Here is a 24630-nt window from a genome sequence, read left to right as displayed (position 1 = left end):
CACTGCTCTGAAATCTTGATTTCGAAACTTATATATTTCATTAAATATCAACCTGTAAGACAATTGTAGATTGAGAAAAAAAAAAAGGGGAATGGAGACACTGAAGTCTTTATTCAATTCAGGCACCAGAACTAACTCATGAATCAATGAACGGGGTAGGCAGTAAAATCCTTTCTCTGTAAGGGTGAGAAAGTTTTATGTTGCTCATATTTGTAGAAAAACTACAATGAATTTTAAGTTAAATCCAAATGTTCTCTTGCTATATTGCAAGCTTTGCAAGATGACCATATACTGATTTCATGAACAGCAAATGAATCATTTTTTAGGCGGATTCTGATGGTGGGAAAGGTTCTTAGACAGTACAAGGCATGTGACTGCAGAGCTTTAAACATTCACATTAAAATGAGAGTTCACACAATGAGGTTATTCCAGCATCCCTTCACCAGTTTATTCAGCCTGTTCAAATCTCACTTGTATACCCATACATGTGTTTGCATCTCATGTAGGAACTGCTGGAATGTGTGGAGTCAAGGAAAGCAGCACAGCTCAACTTGCCTGTTTGCCAGCTGTCCATTTAAACTCACTAGGTACTCACAGATAAGTCTGCCTAATTTATACAGTTTTTCCTCTTTGGAGGTCAATGATGGACAAAAGACAACCACGTGCAATTTTTTTTTTTTTTAATAAAGATAAAATTACAAAAAAGGTAAAATCAGCTCAGGAAAGGCAAATTACTTTAATAGATCAGTTTAGACATTTAACATAATAACTCACATCCATTTTTAAATACTATTACATAAAGCATGGTGAAGAAAGGAATTTTTGCCTCATAATTAGAAAACTCACAATACAACTTGCCAAAAAACAGAACAAAGCCATTTGAAAATAAATACAGTCCATGCCAAATAGTACAAAATGAAATCAGCAGTCTCTCTCCATACGAAAACTTTTCTCCTTTTGGGTATTCTCAGACTCTAGTATTATGTTCTGCAACTGATGAGAGGCTATCTTTTGTTCAAGGGTTGCTGAGCTGTTCTGATTTTGCTCTGTACAAAAGCAAAAAAAAGTACTGTTTTATTTTCTTAATTAACTGATTTAGAAATGCAATTTTAAATTACTAGTCATAATTCTAAAATATTTAGTAGTATGAGGAACTGAAAGTGATCTCCACAGAACTGAAAAATATGACACAGTACTGACTTAACAAACACTCTGCACAAAATGTGATTGATAATTAATTAGTGCTTACCCTTTGGCATCTGTCTTTTCACCACTGCTGTCCTTGGCTTTATCCTCCTCCTTAACATCTGAAAAATCACAAGATTTTAAATATACCAAAAGATGCAAGAAAGCCTTAAAATACTTAAGAGGTAAAGACCATGACTACGTTTATTATTTTGTTTGTATTTCTAGCCAGAGGAAACTGGCTTTTAAAAGAAGTCACTAGTTACATATTAAAGTGTAGTGTTAAATGCACCCATCCAAAGGAGAGGTCTGGGCACAATGCCAAGTGATTCAGAATGCCTCAAGGCAAGGTCTCTCTCACTGGCCATAATGATGGCATGCAGTAATGAGATCTGGAGTTCCCCTGAGCTCAAGATGTATCCAGTTCTTAGAAAAATCAAGAGTCCTTGGAATTACACTGTCCCCAGAAGCCTATCTGGTTTCTGTTCCAGAGAAACGAGCTGGCTCACCCCACAAAAGCAAACAGAAACAAATGTTTTGTCCAATGTATATTTTTTCATCTCTATTTTCATTAAGTCATACAAATCCCTAACTCTAAGACTTCAACTTGTGGGGAAGAAACAATAACCCTTGCCTGAAAATATTGTACTAGTCTGAATAACTGTATCTTGAAACTGATTAATTTAAAATAGATGATTTGAAAATGATGGAAAAGAATATGTCATCTCAACAGCAAATTAACTGTTACCAGATAAAACATCTCTCTTCTTGTTACCAGATAACACATCTCTCTTCTGGCAGGACTGACATTTGCAGTTCTAAAATACAGGATGAAACCTCACTGCAGTCCTACCTGCTTTTTTGTCCTCAGTCTCCTTTTTGTCTTCTTCTATTCTGGCTTTCTTCGCTCCTTTCTTATGATCTGCAACATTTCGTCGTCCACCTTCCCCTTCATCTTCAGAATCTGAAAACTCTTCATCACAGGCTATGCGCTTATCAGAGGCTCGAACTAGGATTCAGATTTATGGCATTAATTAATCAAAAAGTCCAACTACAACAGGCCTAATAAAAAACTATCAAACTAAGAATGAGTAGTAATATACTGTAATCATGTAATGCTGATAAACTAAATTACAGTGAAATCCACTTATTTTTCAAGATACCCTGGGACTCACACAATAACATCCAAAAAACAGGTTTGCAGAAACACAGGGGGAGGGTGGGAATATTTTACCATGTATCAAATAAAACTTCAAATACTGAAAACTAAATCACAGGAGAAAAAATTATTTCAACAGTTCAGCAAATGGATGGTGCACTAATAAGAGGTTATAGAATTATTCTAATCTCCATCAAAAAAGACTAAAGGTAGCAGGAAACTCTTGGCCATAGCTCAAGAAGAACTCAAAGTTCATGGAAGGGGTATGACTTATAAAGTCAAGGATAGTGTCGCAAATATGGAAAATCTGTCTCACAACAAAGAAAATAAAAGGCTTTTTTTCCCTTTAAACATTGTATCTCATATTACCTAAAGGGAAACATAGTTTCTGTCTTTTGTTAGTCACAAACAAAGTAGATTACTGTTTCTTTAGTTAATACTCATGAAGCCTTCTGAAATATCTATTATAGATTTGAAATAGCCATGCTGTTCCACAAGATGCAAAAACACAGGGCTCTTCCAGCACTTCATTAGACCCTTTAAGAGGTTCAAATGTGCATGTGGATGTCACCTTAAAAACACCAAAGTGGCAGACCAGAGGCAAAATTTTTTATTCAGGAAACAAAAGGTCCAGTCTTCCAATACTGCACACTACTACAACTTAGGTTCTGAGCAATTAAATCCATAACAACTATAGACACGTTCTATCATGAAGAGCATAATTTCTTACTAGAAATGCGTTTGTCTGGATCTTCTCCATCCTCATCTCCACTGTCTTCATGAACAGCATCTTCAGGAATGGCCTGCATCTGTACGCCAGGTGCGTGAGGTAACATGCGCAAGTTCTCAAATAAGCGTTGCCTGCGAGTAACAGACAAGAAAAGTTATTACTACACAGCAGTAGCACTTCCTTGGATTTCTATAAAGGTCTGAACTCTGCATTCAAAGTTAACCTGGCTTTGCTTTAGAGTCAGCTTCATTTTTCATTTAAAAAAATTAGATTGTCAAGTTCAGGAAGTTTTCCATCCCTATGAGATCATTAGTATCCACAGTGTACTTGAACATCATTTTCTTTGTACTTTACAGATACATATTTCAATCAACTTCCATTGTTAATTCCCTACAGGGTCAAGTACAAGTACTGCCCATGTGGGCTAAACTGGTGTCAGCACTACTCTGTAATAAGCTAGAGCATTTAGTTAGATAAATGCACTATTCTCTAGTTTCTTAGAAAACAGTCAGACACTTAAAAGCATGAAGACTTCCCAACTGTGAGCAGCAATGACAAAATTAATTCATCTGGATATGTTTCCTTATCGGCTTTTTCAAGAAGAACAGAGACAAGTTCTGTTCTGTCTAAGCAGCCTGATAGAGTATATACTCCAAAGCACTATGTGCCAGAAAATAGGATACTGGGCTTCTTTTGGGACTCAAAACTATCATTCCAAAGTAAAAGTAGAAAGGCAGGCTTGGGAAGCATCAAATATCAGCATTTGCAACAATTATCTTAGCATTCTTCTGCACAATTTGAAGGGCTAAAAGGTAACTGGTACTTTTTTTGAATCTTGAGAGTCTCTGCCTCTGTTTAAATCACATGACCTGGCAGAGTAGTTTTGCCATGCATGGGAGCTCCCTAAAGCCAGGTGTCTGTGAAGAACACAATGAACTGAAGGAGGAGTCTCCAAAATGAGTCTTTGATCTTGTGGGTGCTAGTACAAGACAGTGAGACTGTGTTTTTTCTATTGACAGAGAGCAATCTCTGCCTGGGATTGTAGCAGCAAGTTTTGTAGCCTACTTGTACCACAAAAGTTCAACAATATATACCATACAGCAAGCAGCCTGGCAGATCACCAGCTGGAAAACTACATTACTGCTGAGAAATTTTGAACAATTATATTAACAAAAAATAAATGGGCTTTTTTTCCCATCACACATTTTAAACTCCTTTCATTTGATTGTGATTGATATTGTTGTGCTACGAACACCCATCATAGTCTGTATACCAATCACTTAAAAATTAGTATTTTAACAGCTTTGGTAAAATTTGCAATTTGACAGTTTTAAAGGTTATAGCAGGTGTTGGTAAACTTATACATGCAATTTCACATCTTTATTCAGCTATTTTTAATTATCAAAAGAATTTGTACTGTTAACAGCCTGTTAAAACTTGGGGCAGGGGTGGAAGTTCATTCTTTTAAACCCAGAGCAAGGACAAAGCACAGTAAGCCAAGAGTACTTCAGGCTAACCAATTGCATCCTACCAGTTTAGCACAAAGTTGGTTTTATGTATGCGTTACTTCACCCCTGAAGTAAAATATTTGTTTTCAGTGAAAATGTCGAGATGAGAGGAGGAAAAAAACTAAGCATCAAAAGTGGCACAGCCTAAAAATACACAACCACCATAGCTTATCAATGAGCACTGATCGAACCTTGTGGATTTGTCAAATCACAGCCACTCGATTGCCTGCACACATATCAGTCTTTCCAGAGTTTTGGATTTTCGAGCTTGCATATGACTTTTTATTTTTGCAACTGACAGCTACAAAGAATAACATTCTCAGTCCATGTTTAGACATGGAGCTGAGAATTAGAAATCCTAGTCATCATGGCACACCAGCTTCTTTCCTGGCAGGATAAAGTTTCTGCAAAATTACAATAGGAATCTAAGTAAAACAGTCATCTTTTCATATGCTGGAAAAAGAAAAAATCCAAGCTGGGTCATAAACTTTCATTTTTATAGTCATAAGACTTCATAAGCATGCATTCTGTTGGAAGAAGAGACTTCCAAAAAACCCCTGACAGAAATGAAAAACACGTCAGCTCTATTCTGGTACTTATTTTTAGTGAACAAGGAAAGGCATACAGTTTTCAAAACTGCCTAATAATTAAACCTGTGGAGAAACATGATCCACATGACCTACTTGATAGATAAGATAATCATTACTTACTTGATCTTCTCCATATATTCTGGTGTATTCTGATTAGTCATATTTGAAGGACTAATATGAAGCTTGAAGTCTGGTCCAAAATACTCAAAGTAGTCATTGTATGGCAACTCTATAAACCAAGCACCAGGACAACTTTGTTACCCAAAAAGAGATTTTAAACATTTTAAATACAACAGTAGATTTAACAGGATTTTACTTAGAGAACCATCAAACCCTAAGCATTCAAACAAGCAATACTTATCATCAGGACTCCTCAGCACTATTCCTCTAAATTATTCAATAAATGAACTTAAATTTGCTGGCAAAATGCAAAGAGAAAGATCTACTGCAATTACACACTGAAAAACTCTATAAAATTTTAAAAAAATAATTAAAAATTATACTTCTGCAGGAAAAAGAAGATTAATTGATGATTTCTTGTAGATGTTTTCACAGTTAGTCCAGTTTGAAAGGTTTAAGTGAGCCATTCAAAATATTCCTTCAGGACAAGGTTTAATACTTGTTATTAGGCAGTTCAATATCCTTGCTAAGTGCTGGACATTGGTTCAGTGGTGCTGACTGGTTCAGTCTGTCTGTTTCCCTCCTTACCCCACTTTTTGCATTTTCACAGAAAAAGGTCCCCTGACTAGAATGCCGAACCACCAAAATGAAGTTGATGAAGACTAGATAGCCAAGACAACAGCTATTTTACACTGCTATATTTTGCAGTATTTTGTATTGAATATATCTGTATCTTTCCAGATAAAGTAAGAGAAATATAAAAAAAAAATCCAGAGAACCTTTAAGCAATAAGACACTAAAATTCATCTTTAATTATGCCTTTTGTCTTTCTTCCTTTATGATTGTTACAGGATAAATCATATTGATTAGTGGATAGAAAGCAGACATTGCAGCTATTGCAACATTTAGAAATGCATGGTTATTTATCAGAACAGATTAAAGATGACAGGGACACAAAAAGTAGAGAGGAATGTTAAAAAAAAAAAAATCCAAAAACTGTCATATATATATGTAATCCACTGAAAGGGAGATGCTAATGGAAAAAAGAAGTCCCAAGATAAGGAACTGCTACTGAGCCTTCAAAAGCTTTGGCTGACAAAGAATATATTTTGACATTAAAAATATGTATCTTGAAAGGCACATTCCAAATAGTCTTTTCTCACAGACAGAAGCATTCTGCTGAAATCAGATAGAAACACTGAATCCACCAAGAGATACATGAATAGCAACAAGTTATCAACAAAAGTTGCGGTTCAACATGCAAACCGGCAGTGACTCATTTGCAACAAATCACTCCAAACAGCAATTTTATGTAAATGACATTCCAAAAGCATGTCCAGGAGCATATTTGCTCAGAAGTAAAAGGAGTTCAGGATCTTTAGGGATCTTCCTCAGAGAAATTACTTCAGTGTTTAAGTATTCTAAAGCAGTCTATTTGTTTTATGTGGTTTTAAATTTTAAGACAGCTTGTATAGCCAAAATTGAGTAAAATGGAAGAGTGGAAGTCAATACACTTGCACAGCTACTTTTGTCAGATAAAATGAAGAAACAGTACTTTTGCTATGTAAAATGGACACTTGCACAGTCAATAATTTCTTAGGTACACCATATCTGTGTTATACAACTTACAGGTTGACACCAGCACAATCAAAATGCAGTATATATTCTTTCATAATGATGATATTCATACTAGAAATACTTACAAGAAAGGTTCCATAAGTTTTGTATTTTGAATTTTCGAAAAGTGATTCAGTCATTTAAAGCTATTGCTAAGGCATAAAAAAAAGCCCTAAATACTTAATGTTTCTTTAGTGCATAAGATACTGAAAATTTATTGGCTAAATCCTAGCAATAATTTTCTACCTAGTTTATTCTAAACTGATGCTTTACAACCAGATACACAAATATCTGCTGTTTACTTAAAATCTCCCATGATTGTTTATATATAAAATATTAATATTTACCATTAGGAATTTCACAATCTAAGGCAACAGCAGTTTCATATGTCCAGCATCGAGCAACATTACGAATTGTGTAGCCTCCTCCTCCTAACATCAGCAATGGCAAGTTAAAAGTCTTTACAACTTCCACACATTTAGCATGACCTGTAAAACAAAAAGAGGGTTGACAATACATGCAAGATATCTATTAAACAGAAAAATATATAACAAACTATTTAATTAGACATATGCAGTCACACTTAACAAGTAAGAACTGAATTGATTCAAACAGAGATGTCTCCCCCTAGAGCTAAGCACAACCTCACAAGAAGTCAAGACCTACAGATTAGAAATGCACAAAACACAGTGAACATCACCCATCCCAGGCTTCAGAGACTTTGCATGATGGTTTATTGCTGTTGTTCTGAAATGCTCCTAGAGTAAGTGTTTCGTCTTTTCATAACTGATGTCATACACAGTGACAAATTTAGGGACAACTTCTCAGTCAAATGCCATGGGGGAAAGAAGGGAAAACAAAATCAGTACTTGGTCCTTCCTACTTCTAAACTTGAACCTGTATTAGAGGTTGCTAAGTCTTGCTTACAGAGTGAACTGGTGCCAAGACAGTACACACTCCAGGGAGATACAGCATACTGAAAGGCATCTGTAGGAGGCAGCAGCTTTCTTGCTTTCCAAGATATGTAAGATGGGAAAAAATCTGAGCTGTATGGGCAACTGAAGTAGCTTTGCCACCTGGTGCAAATCAAGAAAAGAACCCTGAAACACTGCAGACCCAAGAGATACTATACTGCATTTTGTTGCCTACAAAACTCTAATTGTCACATTAAAAAAAAAAAACCACAAAACCAAGAAAACTCATGATTTAAACAGGCTGGATTGAAGGCATACCAACAGTTTGCCATACATTTAATATTTTGTCATTTAAAATTATAATAACAATAACAATAATAACAACAACAGTAACAGTTTTGCTACTTGCTAAATAACATCCCAATTTAGAGAATTAAAATTGCAGACAGCAACTTAGGTAATACTAAAATAAATTAATTCCATGAGAATTAATTAAAATTATGGTTAACATATAGCTCAGTATAACAAACACCATTACAAATTTAACAATGCAGTGAAGTATTGTCATTTCAGTAATACCTATTTACACCCAACAAGGTGTTTGATGTTTAGCATCTGTAGTTCTACTAAGCTGACTACTAACTAGTTTTACTTGCCCATCATTGTAAGTGTTGATGCCTTGTAAGTTGTAAGATGACTGTTGTCCTGTCATTCCAGGACACTGTTTAAAAGCTACAGAAAGCCTGTACATAGAAGAAAGGGAATCACTTGAGTGGCCAGGAAGCATATGGAAAACCATGCTCCTTAACTTTTTTAGATGGACAAAAAGAAAGAGGCAACTTCTGCGTTTCTTTTGGCCATCCCTGTATAGCAAAGAAAGAAGTGATAAATCATAGTAATGAACAAAATCTTTGTGACTCCAGTCCTCATCATGCAAGTATCTTGAAAAACAGTATGAAGGGCAGAGGTTTCTAATAAGTAAAAAGTTACAGACAACAAACAGACACTTCTCTGCTTACCTTTAACAGTAAGATTAAAGCATCCCAGTCTGTCCCCAGACAGTGAATCTGCTCCACACTGCAATACCACAGCACTGGGCTGGTACATCTCCATTACTTTAGATATAATCTATAATCAATATAAAATAGTGAGTCACTAACTGACATCATGAAAACACAAAACCAGTAGTTTTCAGAGAGTCTAAAAACAAAAAACAAAGCACTCACTGGTTTGAATATCTGTCCATACGATTCATCATCTATACCATCCCTCATTGGAAAGTTGACAGCATAGTATTTGCCTTTTCCAGCACCAATGTCCTACAAGCAAAGATGATAAATGCTTTAATACAAACACAAAAATACATGGTATGGTATCATGAAAAAAAGCCTACACAAGTCTGCTGAGCTATTCTGTACCATTACACATGTCTGCGAGGGATAAGAGGCAGAGTTTACTCAATTCCTGTTCTCCCATAAAATCATTTTAGAGTGTAGTAGCTGGACACCAAGATTAAAATAGCAATAAGTACACTCAATTTTTGAATTCAAAGATTTAAGACAAAAAGACAAATCATAACCAATCAGTTTAATCTGGTAATAATAGCTAAGTAAACAAAAGTATGAAAACCAAGAAGAGCAAGGTCCATGTTTTCAGTGTTGCATAGAAGATTTGGTCTTGGATAGGTTTTTAAAACCATGTTATTGCCCTAAACATAGGATGAGGAAGTAGCTGCATCAAAAGGGAGAGAAGAAAAATCCAATAGGGGCCACTTACAGAAGGGCTCTTGAAGAAACTGAGATGACTTAAATGAACAACAAACCCCCAAAAAACAAACATGCAAATTATTCTCAGTTCCATCAGGGGTCAAGCCAAGAACTACAGTAGTTTATCTTATCAGCTTTCCTAGACAACCTAAGTATTAAGAGAAAAGGTTTACTAAAAAAAAATAAAAAAAAATCAAGTGAATACACCCTGAATCCCACCACCCCTATTTTGATGATCGCCTTAAAAGCTAAAGATCTCAGCTTGACACACATTCCCATTTCTTCCATATATTTCATCACCAACACAGATAGACAGACAGCAATGCAGAACAGACATTGAGAATTAACCTGTTCAGTCTGATTGTAAACTATTTCTGCAAACAACAGTTCTGCAGAAATATCCTAGAAAAACTACAGGTCATGTGTAGCATAACACAACAACACAAATACTAAACTTCTCAACACTACCTATTGAAAGTTATTGACTTTTCCCTATTCCTGAACAAAGCCTCCTTAGCAGAGAATGTATCAAGAATGTGCCACTTCCAGTAACCAACTTTTACTGAGGGTGTGAGGGGGAAAGGACAAAGATGAGGAGGGGGACAAGTGGCCCAGTGAAACACAGACAATGTTAACAGTTGACGTTTTTTAGCCATAACACATTACTAACATTTCATAGTATTGCAAGATGAGTGACACTAAAGACCCCTGCTGAACTCAACTCTGGCTGATTTGAAGCACAAGTTACCCAGAATTTCCCAGAGTGAATCATCTAGACTTTCACATGCTGAATTTTCTGAGGTGATCACAGAATGGCCAGAATTGTAGAAAGGGACCTCTGGAGATCATCTAGTCCAACACCCTGATAAAGCAGATTGCACAGGATCACATTCAGGTGGGCATTCAGTATATGCAGAGGAGACGTGACAACCTTGCTGGACTACTTGAGTGCTTTTGTCACCCTTAAAGTAGTTTTTCCTCATATTCAGATGGAACTTCTTGTGTTTCAGTTTGTGTCCATTGCCCCTTACTCACCAGATCCCATTCTTTTGACACTCACCCTTGAGCTATTTGTAAGTATTGATGATGTCCACTCTGAGTCTTTCCTTCAGGATAAACAGGGTCAACTTCTTTAACCTCTCCTCCTAAGAGAGGTGCTCCAGTTGCTTCATCATATTTGTTGTTCTCCACTGGACTCACTCCAGGAGCTCCATGTCTCTCTTATACTGGGGAACCCAGAACTGGACACAGCACCCCAGATTTAGCTATACCAGGGCTGAGCAGAGGGGCAGGATCCCTTCCCAAAACCTGCCGGCTATGCTTTTCCTAATGCACCCCAGGACACCATTGGCCTTCTTGGCCACAAGGACACAACTGGCTCATGGTTAACTTGTGCACCAGGAGTCCTCTTTCTCGCACAGCTGCTTTCCAGCAAGTCAATACCAATGGTTCATGAGGTCATTTCTCTCCTCGTCTTGTTTTACAGATTAAAAAGCCAAAAATCATTAAATTGATCTTATCCTAAAACACAGCAAAGTCAAATGTTCACACAACTTCCATCTAAACAGAGTAATTGTTTGAGCTACTTAATGGACCTTTGTTGTAGCTGATGCTTGCATTAGTTTTAAAACCTGAAGAAACAATTTAGCATTCTGGCAGCCTCCATTCACCAACAGATCAAACTGCTGCCTCACAGAACCTGGGCCACTATGAAGAACTATGGTCTCAACTGATGTGTATGTACAAATGGCAAAATTTGTGCTATCATCCAAGATATGCAAAAGGCCAAATAACTTAATGAGGACATTGGAAGTTTAGACTGAACAACATATTCAGTAGAAAATGGATGAAAGCTGCTGAACTAGAAAACTTCAGATTCATCTACACTGACAGAGCTGCAATCACAGTACCATCCTTTGACACATGATATGTTCCTGCATCAAATAAATGTAACCTGATCAGCAAACTAGATCAGCTAACTAAAGAATTACAGAAACAAGCTGTAAAACAGCCCATTGGAAAAAACCAAAGAGATTTGGCTGGAAAAGTTGATAAAAATAACCATCAATGGCAGATCAAGTTAGGCAGAAGGAAGCAACACAATACTGGCCTCCAGAAGGAACACTGACTTTTCAGAGAATTAGCTCTCCCTTCAGTTCAGTTAGCTTTGCAATCTCTGGAGATAGGAAAAATCCTTATGGCGATGCAATAATCACACTAAAGCCAGCTAGAGCCTGCATGCAGACAGTGCTCATTTCAAAATCCTAACTAGCAGCTCAGGAAAAAAGTTTCCATGCCTGAGATACTGTTTTTCACTGACACTGCTGAAAAAATAAATCTCAAAACCCATAAAATAGTCTTCCATTTATTTCAACTATGCTATCTTTTAATTCTTTGTTCTGGGTGTGGTGAGGTGAAGAGTCCACAAACTTCCCTGTCAACGGGAAGTGCTGCTTCTAAAAAGCCAAGATATCTAACCCTTCCAAAAAAAAAAAAAAAAAAAAAATCTAGCCGAATTCAGCAACAACAGCTTGACATCATTAACATCCTGGTCTGAGCTGCTTTTAGTTTGAAGCACCACTACCCCACCTTGTGGCCAGTCGAGTTAAACCACCCAAATAAAAATAATCTGATTTCTTCCTAAATCAATTTAGAACACAGTTTAATAGAATCTAACAACCATAATAACATTCAGCAACAACAACTACACTGAACCGAATGCTTTGCACCCCACTGCTCAACTTCCACTCACTCCTGTGCCTTCTGGGAATCATCAACAGGCTGGGAAATACACTTTTCAGGAGTATTAGCTGAAACACGAATATTTGTTATCCTATGAATCAGTTAAAATGTATTAGGAAAACAGTGAATTCTCTCCCAGAACAGCATTTTTGCAGGCCAACTTGTTAGAAGTGTTCACAATTTTTAAAAAAGGTTTATAACTGTATGCACAAACTAATGTGCAATGTTGCTAACAGCAGAGGAATGCCATATCCCAGGAGTGCCTCTGATAAAAGAGATTTAATTTATGAGTTTGAAGCTAGGAATATATTAATTCTAATACTTCTAATACTCTTTCAAGCTGTGAAGTGGAACAAGTTCCTGTTCTAACAGACAAGTGTCTAACATGAGCAATGACTAACTTAAAATTAATATGAAGGGCCAGGAAAATTGGTTTCCTGTCTCAGCTTTGCCAGAGATTCTACAACAGCTATAATGATAATTCTTCATGGGCAAATGCTCCCTCTTCTCTCAATCTAGGTATAATGATCAGTACGCAATTCCACATGGGGCACGCTAAAGTTCTTAGGTGGTGAGCATCATGAGAACTCAAAACACACTTCATGACATAAGAAATATTCCCAAAATGAGTCAACTGTATTACTAGTCAAATAGAACACAGTAAATTCAAACTGTAGCTTAAGCCTTGTGACTGTTAAAGGGTAATCTGTAAACAGATACTTTTCACTGTAGCTGCAGAATTGATATGCACAGATAATCATAAATATACCACACTGTCTTCTTAGAGACATCTCCAAAATCTGTGTGAATTAAACTAATAATAATTGAAAAAATATTTCAGCATATTTATCCAGAAGTGAAGGTGTTAATTTCATGTAGAAATAAATATTTTATTTCTCTACTATTCCGTATTATTTTTCCTAAGATTCCCCAACTCTACATCACTCAAGGCTAACATTTCTTCTGAAAACTTACTGTTGCATACAATTATTGGACATACTTATTTTAGTGAAGTGCAAAAAAAAGTATCTACAAGGAAGGCAGTAAGAGGGAATTTATCACCTAATGAAATTTTATATTCGACCTTACCCTAAGGTCCCCTGTGCCTGGAAAATATTCACCATACTTATGGAATGATACTGTCATGACACGATCTGTGGTATAAAATGCTTCTTCAACACCATCACCATGATGGATATCAATATCAATATACAACACTCTTTGGTGATACCTAGAAAGAACATATAAGAAATCATCATTATCTGTTATACTGAGAGCAAACAAGAAAAACACTAACAAAAAACCCCCCCAATCAGACACAAAAATCCAAGATTATGATCACAGTGATGATTTTGGTTGATGTAACCATACGCTCTCAGAATTCTTGGCACATTTGAAAAACATTAATAAGTTTATCTTCATCAAAATAAGGAATTTAGTATTCACCCCAAACTATCTCATTCTGTAGAAACTATACCTCAGGCTTTTGCTGACAATGCTTTGTTGTTCACATCTGCTGAACTCAACCCCTTCATTAACCCCAAGGCCTTTCTTTCTGCCTTCTCAGTAATTACAAAAACAGTCTGTGTTCCATAAGCTCGCAAAAAATAAATACTTATTTTCCACTGACTTTTCTTCTTCACCTCTCCAGCTTGTAGAGAAAGGCACATTCTTATTTTCAAATGTATTGCACTTTAATTTGCATAAATTTATTACACTACTGTTTATTGTTTTCTTAAATACTGCAAATTTCAGGACAGTTGGAGACGGATAAAGAAATCAGTGTTTTATTTTAAGCATTGGAGCACTAGAAACAACAAGTATCCCTTAAATTTTATGTTTTCCAGTAAAGAAGAAAGTCTGTCATCAGAAGATGCATTTTCATCATGCTTTGCACAGTACTGAGAGTTTGAGCATCCATAATTTCAGGGACAGTTTCCCATGGTTACACAACCCATAACTATTCACAAGATTCTCTCCTTCCTTCACAAGCACATTAAGCAAAAAAATTCAAGATTGGACCACAGAAAATTATATTTCATAGACTGTAGACAGCTCCTGAATATATGTTGTCCATTAAAATGAATGTCTTAATGTGCTAATATTAACTAATCTTAGTGTCTTTAGAAACATTTTCCATCTCTAGATTTCCAGATTATAGCTACTTCCCTCATTCCTCACCAGCAAAATCAGCTGTCCTACTCAGAAGAGTGGAATACCTTAAACATTTTTTCTAATAAATGGGATTTATGTGTTATTAGTAAGGATACAGTCCTCTGAAGCAGTAAAAGCAACACTCAGGACTTGAAATTTTAGTGAAGCAGTACTGTTTCAAGTCAGTTATATGATCACTCTTCATTATTCCTCATTTCTTATTTTGCAGTCACAGCACGACAGCTGCTACTTCATTATTTATTAAAACTAGCCATATTAATTTATGTAATAATCCAAGGAAGCTCAGTGCAAGATCTTCCCTGAATATTCCTGTTTGATTCAGTAACAAATCAAGTGACAGGAAACAAGAAGACATATTGTGAAACCAAATGGGTGTAAGATTATGAGTACAAATGACTGCTTTAAGGGATCAGGGTAGTGATCCATCTAGCCCACTATTCTATCCCCATGTGTAGCAATGGGAGACTTTACAGAAATATTTACAGAAAGCAAGTAAGCCTATCCACTTTCTAAAGTCCACTACTCTAGTCCTTCCCCACCATCTAGAATTACAGCATATGGTGTTTTACAGGGTGCATTGTTGCTTGGATTTATCTCCTATTAGTTATCTTTTCAGTTTGTCTGTATTTTATTTTGAATATCTTGCTGAAGTCAAACCAGGAAGAGCTTGGAGCTTTCTTAATTGAAACTGTAAAAGTTCAACATGGGCTATGAAAACTCACTCAAATAATAACTATAAGCCATACCTTCAAACATTTAAATAGCTGAATTTAACACTTTCTTTAATTTTAACTCGTGCCTATCACAAACTTACTTCAGTAACTCAAGGATGGCAAGCACAATATCATTGACATAACAGAAACCAGATGCCTCCGATTTCTTGGCATGGTGAAGTCCCCCAGCCCAATTGACAGCCATGTCTGTTTGTTGTCTGTTCAATTTTACTGCCCCAGCTGTAAGAAGACACACAGAAGAATAAAAGCAAATGGAGTCAGAAATTTCTGATTGCCTTTAAATTTGCTACATAAAACCATATTTTATTTTTTAAATAAGTTGATTTAGAACAAATCTCTTACTGATACTGAGTGAGATACTTGACATGTCTCATATTTTACAGTCTGTAACTGATAGGAATATTTTTAAAATATATAGAAAAACCCTTATATTTACTTCATTTTTAGATGCACAATCAAAATGTTAAGTTGCTGATATCAACCCAGTAAAGCTATAAAATAGTTGGCAAACAACCTATACTCACCAACAGAACCTCCAGTTGACAGCTGACAAAACTCAAACAGGCCATCAAACACAGGACAATCTTCTCCAACATTAACTGTATAAGAAATGTAGTATTTTTTAAAAATACCATTGCAACAGCATTGATATACACATGGATAACACAGTTGTCTAATTCATTCAGCATTTTAATTACTTTTCCCCCATCTCACTTATCAGGCTATTTTAAACACTGAAAACAATGCAGAGTCCCAACAGCATAACTCCAAACTAGATTTTTTAAAATTTTATTTTAAGATTATTTTTAGTTTCTATTGGAAGATTTGTCTCCTCATTGAAAGAAAAAGTTTGATAATTTTTAGATTTTTGAAGAAATGCTGATTAACATAGGTCATGTTAAAAAGAGTACAACTACTTAAAAAAATAATTTGCTGGCAATAAGGCATCATAAAGAGGTTACAATACTGCCTTTAAAATTGATATAATAGCTGTCAAACTGCATTCCTAACACTACTTGGAGCTCATTCCTATAATTAAAGGAATAAATGAATAGAAAGGGAGAACATGAATGATGTACAATTTTTACTATCTCCCTACAAGAGGTATGAGTCCTTTTCTTGACATAAACACATTTTCACACATTGCTTTTACTCCTCTAGTATTCTAAAAGCCATTTTTTTAAGCAAGATTTCAAGGCACTTTGACAAACAGTTCACAATCTGCACGTCAAGCCTTAGCATTAGCAACAGTATTTCACATCTAGAATACACCCTGTGAAAGGAGAGGCAAAAATCCTTACATATGCTTAAAGAACATTTTTGTCAAGATGACTGCTTTTCATGGAAAAGTGCAGCTAAAGGCGGGCACATGCTACTTACTCTTGTTACAATATTTCTCTGTACTGGTGGATACTGAGCTTCAAACAATGCTAACCATAAAAGCATGTACACATAGACTTAGGCTGATGCTGGCACTTACATCTCTGCATTTGCTTGCTGTACTCAGACATATTGTCAGGCCTTATTGATCGGAGAAATTTGATGTATTCATCACTATGGTACTTGGTCATTTCCTCAGCAGTTGCTTTGTGGGGTCGCTGATAACAAGAACAAGTTAAAGAAACAAATCAGAGTGCTCTGCAAAATCAGCTGTGTTAAAACAGACAACCTGAAAGAAGTCCCACCTACTTTGAAGGGAAAATGGTGAAAGGAAAATTATACTAGTAGTGTTTTACATAAAGCAAGGACTACTCTGTTGTGATATACAACTGCATTAAATACTGCTTCACTTCTAAACAAAAGAGCTCTGAACACACTATTTACATATTCTCTATTTTCACTTCCACCTCTCTCCACTTACTTGCGTGACAATACTTGAAGCTCTTGAAAAATAACTTAAAATGCTTCAGTGGACATCATGTTGCCCATACTTACATAAATTTCCATTTTTCTGTATAAGCCATAGTTTAGCAGCAAGTTGTGAGTCATTCGGATTCTGTGAGGTTTCATTGGATGTCCTTGTCCATAGTAATAGTTTCCAATATCACCTGCCAATAATACACAAAAGAATAGCTATTCATTTTACAAAAGAAGTTTCATTGCCCCTTAATCATTCTCAGAAGATAAGTAAACAGGTATGATTCCAGAAAACAAACAAACCCCACAAAGAGAATACTTCAAAATGAACACAAGGGAAAAAAACTGCTCTATGTCAGAAACGGAGGGAAAAAAAGAAGCCAAATCTAACACTTTGACTACAAGCAGACAGGAGTGGGAGAGCAAAAATATATGTAAGACAAGGTTTCAAAACAAGAGTGAGGTTCTGGCCCAACACTGGGCTAGAACTGAACAATAAAATGTAAACAGAACTGAAATCAAGAGGAGACACTGATGACATTGCCACATAGCATCACAGAAGCCCACAGTATAACAGAAGCCCTAATAAAATCTACCATTTTGCATGAGCTGAATTTATGATACAATCCTCAGCCTGTTCTTAACTACTAACCCTGCTACATCTAGAAGTAAACTCCAGATCTATTGTGGCAACCACATGCACACTTTCACCAGACACCTGATGCTGGAGATCCACAATAATTTAACAAAAACTTTATAATCCAGGTTAGCCTGATACATTGGGGACCAACTAAGCACACAATTAAGATAAAAAATTTCACACTCTTTTCCAAGAAAGGAGTAGCTGCTATCATGGGCTAGTAGTAAGTTTTCTTCTGAGCTCAGCTATTGTTAGAACACACAAAACCCCACTTTGAGCACTGACATTCTCAACACATGAACCATTTTAAACAGAACTGCCCCTGGAAATACAAACAAGCTTATAAATTAAGTCCAGTTTTCAATGGCTTTCAGCTGGAGATTTCTAAAACACCTCTTCACTTTTTGACCCAATTTCCCGATAGGATTACTGAACTTTACCTTCTTGAACTTTTTATTTTTCTTTCACATCCTTCAACATGCTCTGCCTTGTCCACTGGGAACAAAAGAAACACTATTTTCACAATGTCATACTACTTTGTAAATTTTTTCAGTCAGAGGTAAGAAGCAGCACTACTACAAAACAACTTTAGTTTCACCTCTTCAGCATGGGCTTCATGGAGGAAGGGTAAATGTCAGCTTGCAGTAGCATCACCAGCTACCAAGAAAAACAAGTATTACAGTAAGATTAAAAGTTTCAAAGCATTCTAAAATCCTTCAAGCTTTCAGTTTTCAAAGAGACAAGGAGGGTAAGGACACTTAAGAAAACAGATGTAACCCAGTGTACCATAAGAAGAAGATGTAGAAAAACTACCCTTCAATACCTAGCTCCCATAACAATAGAAATACCAAGTTTTAAGAACTTTGAAGAGTTTGGACCTTCTAACTTGGGTACTAAGTGGAAGAAAAGCACTTTTTGTCAGTTACTTATTGCAAGCCTATAGATTTGGTTACACACAGCTCAAGAGAAAAAGTATTAAGAGTATAAATAAACTCCTTCCTTCCAACAAAAACATTTTCAAGCACTTTACAAAAGAATACCTTATATATTTGATGTTTAGGAAAAAATCTATCACAGCTCTTTGAAACTAACGCCTAGAAGATGAAAACCAACCATTTGCTAGCTCCACTTTTTGTTTTGAAGGTACTGTTAAGTCCCAGATTTAAAAAAATCTTCAGGCTAGGAAGAGCTTTAAATTTTGAGATTTTTAGGACAATAATGATTATAAATAAAGTGATATTATTGAGGGAACTTCATTACAAATGCATCTGTGGCTTAAAATTGAGGTTTTTAAGAGATCATTTCAATTTTAACTACTTCAGCTTCTATAGTCATCACTGACATTTTATTCAGAATGCTGATGGATGAGGAAGCATACAATTAAGAACTATTTTATATCTTACGTATGATGTAATTGTATTATTTTTTTCATATGAAATAGAGAAAAAATAAAATTAACAAATTTTCCTAAATACACTTGCAACACATCCTTCAATATACTCAACTAAACAAATTTTAGCTTATCCATAGTCTATATGCCATACACTGCAGCATACAGTTATTTATATAAATCAAGCACACTTTTTAGCTTTTTTTTTTTTTTTTTTACCAGAAAAGAGAATTTTAAAAGAATTAGCACATTGGTAGATTTAATGGGAGTTTATTTGTCGAACAGAAGATCTGTAGGTGAGTATCGGGCAGAATACTGATCCTTCTGTATTAGAGGCCAGCAATAGTGACTAACAATAGATATCAATATAATACACTTTAGCAACAGGCAATACAATACCATTTTAATTTTTCAGGTCTTAGTATCACTAACAAATAAAGGTTTTGGTGTTAGCCTCATAAAAAAAAAATCTTAAAGCATATGGACAAAAAGCCCATCAAGTATCAAGGGATTAGTGATGCCTATGTAGGCAGGGGTGAGGAAGGAAAAGATGAAAGATCCTCTTTCTTCATTAGTACCTTGATTTTCAACCAACATCATGAAGGGGACCCATCATGGAGACATCATACTGTGATGAAGATAAAGTTGTCAAAAGTGTCTCATCCTTTACCTAGTGAAGAATGTGGTGCACTTCCTGGTACAAACACTCCATCCACTGATCCTGAAATTTATATATCTCCTCTTCATATGTCACAGCCTTACTAGAGCACTTTGGGAAGAAAAGCAAGGTGTAGCAAGAACTAGTATGTGTGAGGATGGCACACCTCACTCACTGATGGAGCTAATTGGCTCTGCACAAACCTCTGCCAGAGTAACTCTAACTAAAACTGTACATAAAACTGTATATATGAGGAACGGGTACAGAGAGGCCAAGCTCACAAGATCATTACTGCAGATAGCATGAGTATTTGACTTTATACTTACTAATATAAAGGTAAACTCTTACTAACATAGAAGTAAAAATCATGCAGAAGAGTTATGAGCACCGTGTATCACCAGTGTGGGAACACATGGAAAATACAAAAAAAAAAAAGTAACTGAATGAGGAAGAGAAGGGAAAAAATGCAAAGTAAATGTGTAAAATGTGTAAAATGTCTGCAAATCTATTAATCTTTCACAGTAAGGCTTCAAAAACTGAAATTTAGTGTTTTATATCAGTAAAAATGCCAGCTAAATGGCTCCCATTGAGAAGTAGCAACATATAATCTCTGGAAAGTTGAGTCCTTAATTAAGGAGAGACAAACCAAGCGCCCATTTAATACTATAGAGTTTACTGCTCCACACTGTTCACTATGTGATACAGAAGACCTACCTGAAAACGGTTATACACGTTGTCATGCTTTGGGTTCAATATATGTATTTATTTTTTAATTTTTTTTTCTTCTCAATTCATGCAAGTTACATGCCAAATGATGAGAACTATCAAATAAAAATAAACCTATGATTGCTTTGATGAGTTTTAGACACCTGTTTGTCTATCCAGGACTTGAGCAAGGCCTACAGAAAATATTCTAACATAAAAAAATACAAGAGGCTACATGTCCTAAAGGAATTTTAATTCTGCCCAAAACCACACAACTAACAAAAGCTATGTCCCCAAAAAAAAGTATTAGTTTCCCCAGTTACTATGACATACAGAAAAATAACACCATTAAAATTATGCATTACAAAGCAGTCTGAAGAGACTGACTTAAGAGACAAGAGATGACATCTACACTCTTTTTTTATACTTTGTAACTTGTATGTTACATTACTTTATAACATATAACTGATAAATTGTTATGTACATGGATCCTGCTTATTTTAGGTATAGTTACCATGAAATGGCGAGGTATTTCAGAACTGTACTATATAAAGAAACCTAATTGCCACAATGGAAACCACATGGAAAAAACATATCTTAAGAGCAGCAGTTACACTGAATTGACTTCAGCTATACAAAGGGGTGAACTCATGTAAAGCTGAATGTAAAATAAAAGATCACCAATGCCTGATGAGTCAAACAAACAGCTATTCAAACAGGTCTAAAATTATGGCACTAGCTTCTGAAGGATTGGACATTTTGTTCAGGTTTTAAAGTTAAGCAGACAGCAGAAGGGTAGCAAAAATCTGACTTTTGAGCCCTGAGCAGAGACTGGACACCACCACCACGTTTGGAAGGCACTGCAAAGTCCTGATGAATTTCCAGAAAACACCCAAGTTCATTTTATCTGCAGATGTAAGCTTTAACTAGAAGTACTACTCAAACAGTGCCCCACTATAGTAACACACTGCTCTACTAAAACAGGTTTAGTCTCGTCTTTATGGGTGGAACCAACAAACTGATGCAGATCTCTCAAACTTTTCATGAATGTAGAGCCTTTTGAACACCCACACTAAATTATGCACAAGAACCAATCTAAACAACACTGCTAGTGCACTGGCATGGAATAAATACACGAACTCACAGTAACCACACCAGTTGCTGCACGATTCTCTAGAGCTGTGCTGGTCTGTGCAGGAGCACAGAGCTGGAAAGACCATCTGGGGCCTGTTCTCGCTGCTGTGGGCAGCTGTACAACACCTTGGAAGAGCTAAACTACCTGAGCCACAACGCTGCAAAACCATGACAAAAACCCGAACACACATGGTAAGAGACTAAACGAAAAGCTATGACAGCCTTCCACATCTAGCACAGTTCTAAGCAGTGTGAGGAGCACACTTTGCTATGCTGTATCAAGACCAGAAGCATTTATGAAAAATACTTTAAGATCACAACAGTATTTTAATTTGTATTTTAGTTTTTCCCATACTATTCTGGTTTAAATTTAAGCCAAATTCCTGACCTGAGCATGATCACAAGCAATGAAGATTCTGCAGACTGGATGTGGTTGACTTCCTATTACAAGCAAACTCAAGGTAATGAAATCAGGCTTTGTCTACTCAAAGTTTATTGGTTCCAAGTACAGTATGAAGGCTATTAAAAACATAGATTTAGGGAAAAAAAAACCTTAACAGCAATACACTGCAAAAGTGACAGGCTAATTTAAAAATTCAACCTTAAATGACAATCTCACCAAGTTTCACAAAAAGCAGGAGGAAGTTTATTGTATCTCAGAAGATAAGCATATGTGCTTTTGGAACTTTTCAAGACTTTTTACTCTGTAACTTTTAAGAAACAGTAAAAGTATGTGTGGAGAGCCAATTATGACCCAAAAAAGGGGAAATTTACTTCAGACATTACATTCCTTTAGAGATCTACCACTACCTCAGTATTTTTTTGTTTTGGGTTATTTAAGGCTTCAAACACTCCCTTCACTCTGATTCAATGGCTTTGCTGGTACAATAGTTAGAAATATTCAGAATTGCCAGATGAAACACATAGTCGCATCAGGGTATTTATTTTAGGTATAAACTCTAAAATTTCTTCTAATAACCCTTTTTCCAAAAGACATGTAAAATAATTGTTGGATTTGGCAACACAAATAAATGAGATATCAAAAATATTCCAAAACTGTTTCTGTCACATATAAAATATTTATTTTAAGGCACAACAGATACTATTTTCTCTACATTATTAACTACATTTATCCCAGTCTACAGATGAACTGTAACTGCTTTGAGTCACTATTATCCTGCCACCCCCAAACTTGTTCGTCTTCCAGTTTCTCCCCACTCTTCACAAGCACAGCTTTTTTCACTGTTAAGGGAATCTAATGCTAGCATCAAGTACCGAAATCCAGTAATCACAGAAAAACAATATATCAACATCTAGTAAGCAAAAAAAAAACAATTAAAAAAATAAACAAAAAGGAAACTGCTTTTAAAACAGGCAAATATTTTCAGAGAGAAAGCTTCTAAACTACCACTGTTGTTTTTCTTTCAACAAGGCGAAAAGTTATTCTTCTTCCCTAGGAAAAGTAAGATCCCAGCCTCAACAGAAGTATCCCTAACAGGGGCCTCCTTTCCCCTTTAGGCTGAACAAAGAACCAGTGCTAGCAACAAAGAGAAGGGGGCGGCAACCACCACTCTGCCTCCTTTAGTGTGGTTTAAAAAAAAAGCCAAGACAGGCCCCACAAGATCTGCCATTTCCAAAGAATAGCAGGTTTGCTACAGCAACACAACCTTAGTTATCTCGAGTGGGTTTAGCCACTTATCTTCACTTCCAAAATGGTGAAAACACCAAAGGTCTACGGCTGAACATCCTCAACCTCTGTTTCCTGGCTGCTACCAAGACCAGCCTCAGATGCAATCGTACAAAATTGTTACAATAGGAGGCAATTTCATCAAATCTCTCAACTAATCCGCCCATCCAGCTCACCTCCCAGTACAAAAAGGGCTAAATAAATTCAAGCTCACGAAGAAAACTAAAAGTTGTTGCTGTTGCGGCCAGAGAAAACCGCAAACAAGTTGCTGAAAATATCTCAAACCAAGCACTTTTTCGCCATGACTGACAATGCAGCTCGCAAGCCCCCGTATCCTCACCATACAAGTGTGCAAACTCAGAGGGCCTGCATGCAACTCAAATTCCACTATTATTAAACACCCACGCACACAACTTTCCGCGTTTTGCGGGAAGGGAGGCCCGTGGAGCCAGAGCTCTGCTCTGATCCGTGCTGGCTTTGGGGATGGGGGCGGAGCGCCCCTGTCCCTCCGTACCCAGACCGCGGTACGAAAGCCCGAGGCACGGAAAGGCCTCAGCTCAACAATCACCAGGTGCCAGAACTACACATGGCCTGGACTTTCTTTGCAGGGGAGGAGCCAGACACAGCAGCGGCTTCAACGCCTCCCTGCTCAGCGGATGGAGGGGAGTGTCTCAACTTTTCTTCTTCTTTTTTTTTTTTTTTTTTTTTTTTTTTGGGGGGGGGTGGCGCTCGGGCGGGTGGTGGGTATTTTCGGGGTGGGCAACAATAGCCACAGCACCCAGCCCCGGGCCCGGCACACCGGGCAGCTCCCCGACCCGCACCCCCCCCGACTCCACCACCCCCGGCCCCGCCGCCCCACGCCCGCCGGCCCACGGGGCTCAGCAGAGCCGACGGCGGGAGCGGGGCGCGGCGGCGCAGGTGGAGGCGGCGAGGACCCCCGCCCGCCATGGGGCCGAGCCGAGCCGGCCCGGGCCGGGAGAAAGGGGATCTCGTCCCGCGGGGCAGGGGCGGCCGTGCCGGCGGGGGCCGGGGACACAGCCCGCCCCGGGCGGCCATTAGAGGGGCGCCCCCCCGCTCCTGCACGCGCGCTCCCGCGCCGGCCCTGCTCACCGTCGTAATAATAGCAGACTTTCTTCTTGCCGCCGCCCTGACTGTACGCCATGGGGCTGCCGCGCCGGGGCCGTGGGCAGGGAGCGGGAAGGCGAGGAGAGCGCGGAGCCGGCTCGGAGGGTGGGAAGGAGGGGGCGGGAGAGCGGGAACTCGCGACGCCGGGACCGCCAGCAGCGGGAGCGGGCCGGACCCTCGGCAGCGGGAGGGGC

The 24630-nt window shown here is 37.4% G+C and overlaps 1 protein-coding gene across 1 annotated transcript; it reads right to left on the bottom strand.

Annotated features, from left to right (window-relative positions):
* Positions 1-663: 663 nt before the first annotated feature.
* Positions 664-24630, bottom strand: HDAC2 (histone deacetylase 2). The gene is made up of 14 exons (XM_059467794.1): positions 24422-24630; positions 17176-17288; positions 16721-16838; positions 15765-15839; positions 15321-15459; positions 13421-13562; positions 9050-9142; positions 8843-8951; positions 7257-7397; positions 5293-5401; positions 3075-3205; positions 2039-2194; positions 1250-1307; positions 664-1046 (listed from the first exon to the last, which is right to left on the bottom strand). The coding sequence occupies exons 1-14, from the start codon at positions 24471-24473 to the stop codon at positions 1016-1018; spliced, it is 1467 nt and encodes a 488-aa protein (XP_059323777.1). The 5' UTR covers positions 24474-24630; the 3' UTR covers positions 664-1015.

Source organism: Ammospiza nelsoni, chromosome 3, assembly GCF_027579445.1.
Source record: "Ammospiza nelsoni isolate bAmmNel1 chromosome 3, bAmmNel1.pri, whole genome shotgun sequence".
NCBI classification, from domain to species: domain Eukaryota; kingdom Metazoa; phylum Chordata; class Aves; order Passeriformes; family Passerellidae; genus Ammospiza; species Ammospiza nelsoni.
This window is presented reverse-complemented; position numbering and strand designations above follow the sequence as displayed.

What these genes read in the sequence shown, in the direction of transcription:
- HDAC2 (XM_059467794.1), bottom strand. Translation starts at nt 24,473, where the DNA reads ATGGCGTACAGTCAGGGCGGCGGCAAGAAGAAAGTCTGCTATTATTAC. An exon ending in AGTCTGCTATTATTACGACG is followed by an intron (nt 17,289 to 24,421) that starts GTGAGCAGGGCC and finishes TATTATTGGCAG; the next exon opens with GTGATATTGGAAACTATTAC. An exon ending in CAGGCACAGGGGACCTTAGG is followed by an intron (nt 9,143 to 13,420) that starts GTAAGGTCGAAT and finishes CTTTGCTTGTAG; the next exon opens with GACATTGGTGCTGGAAAAGG.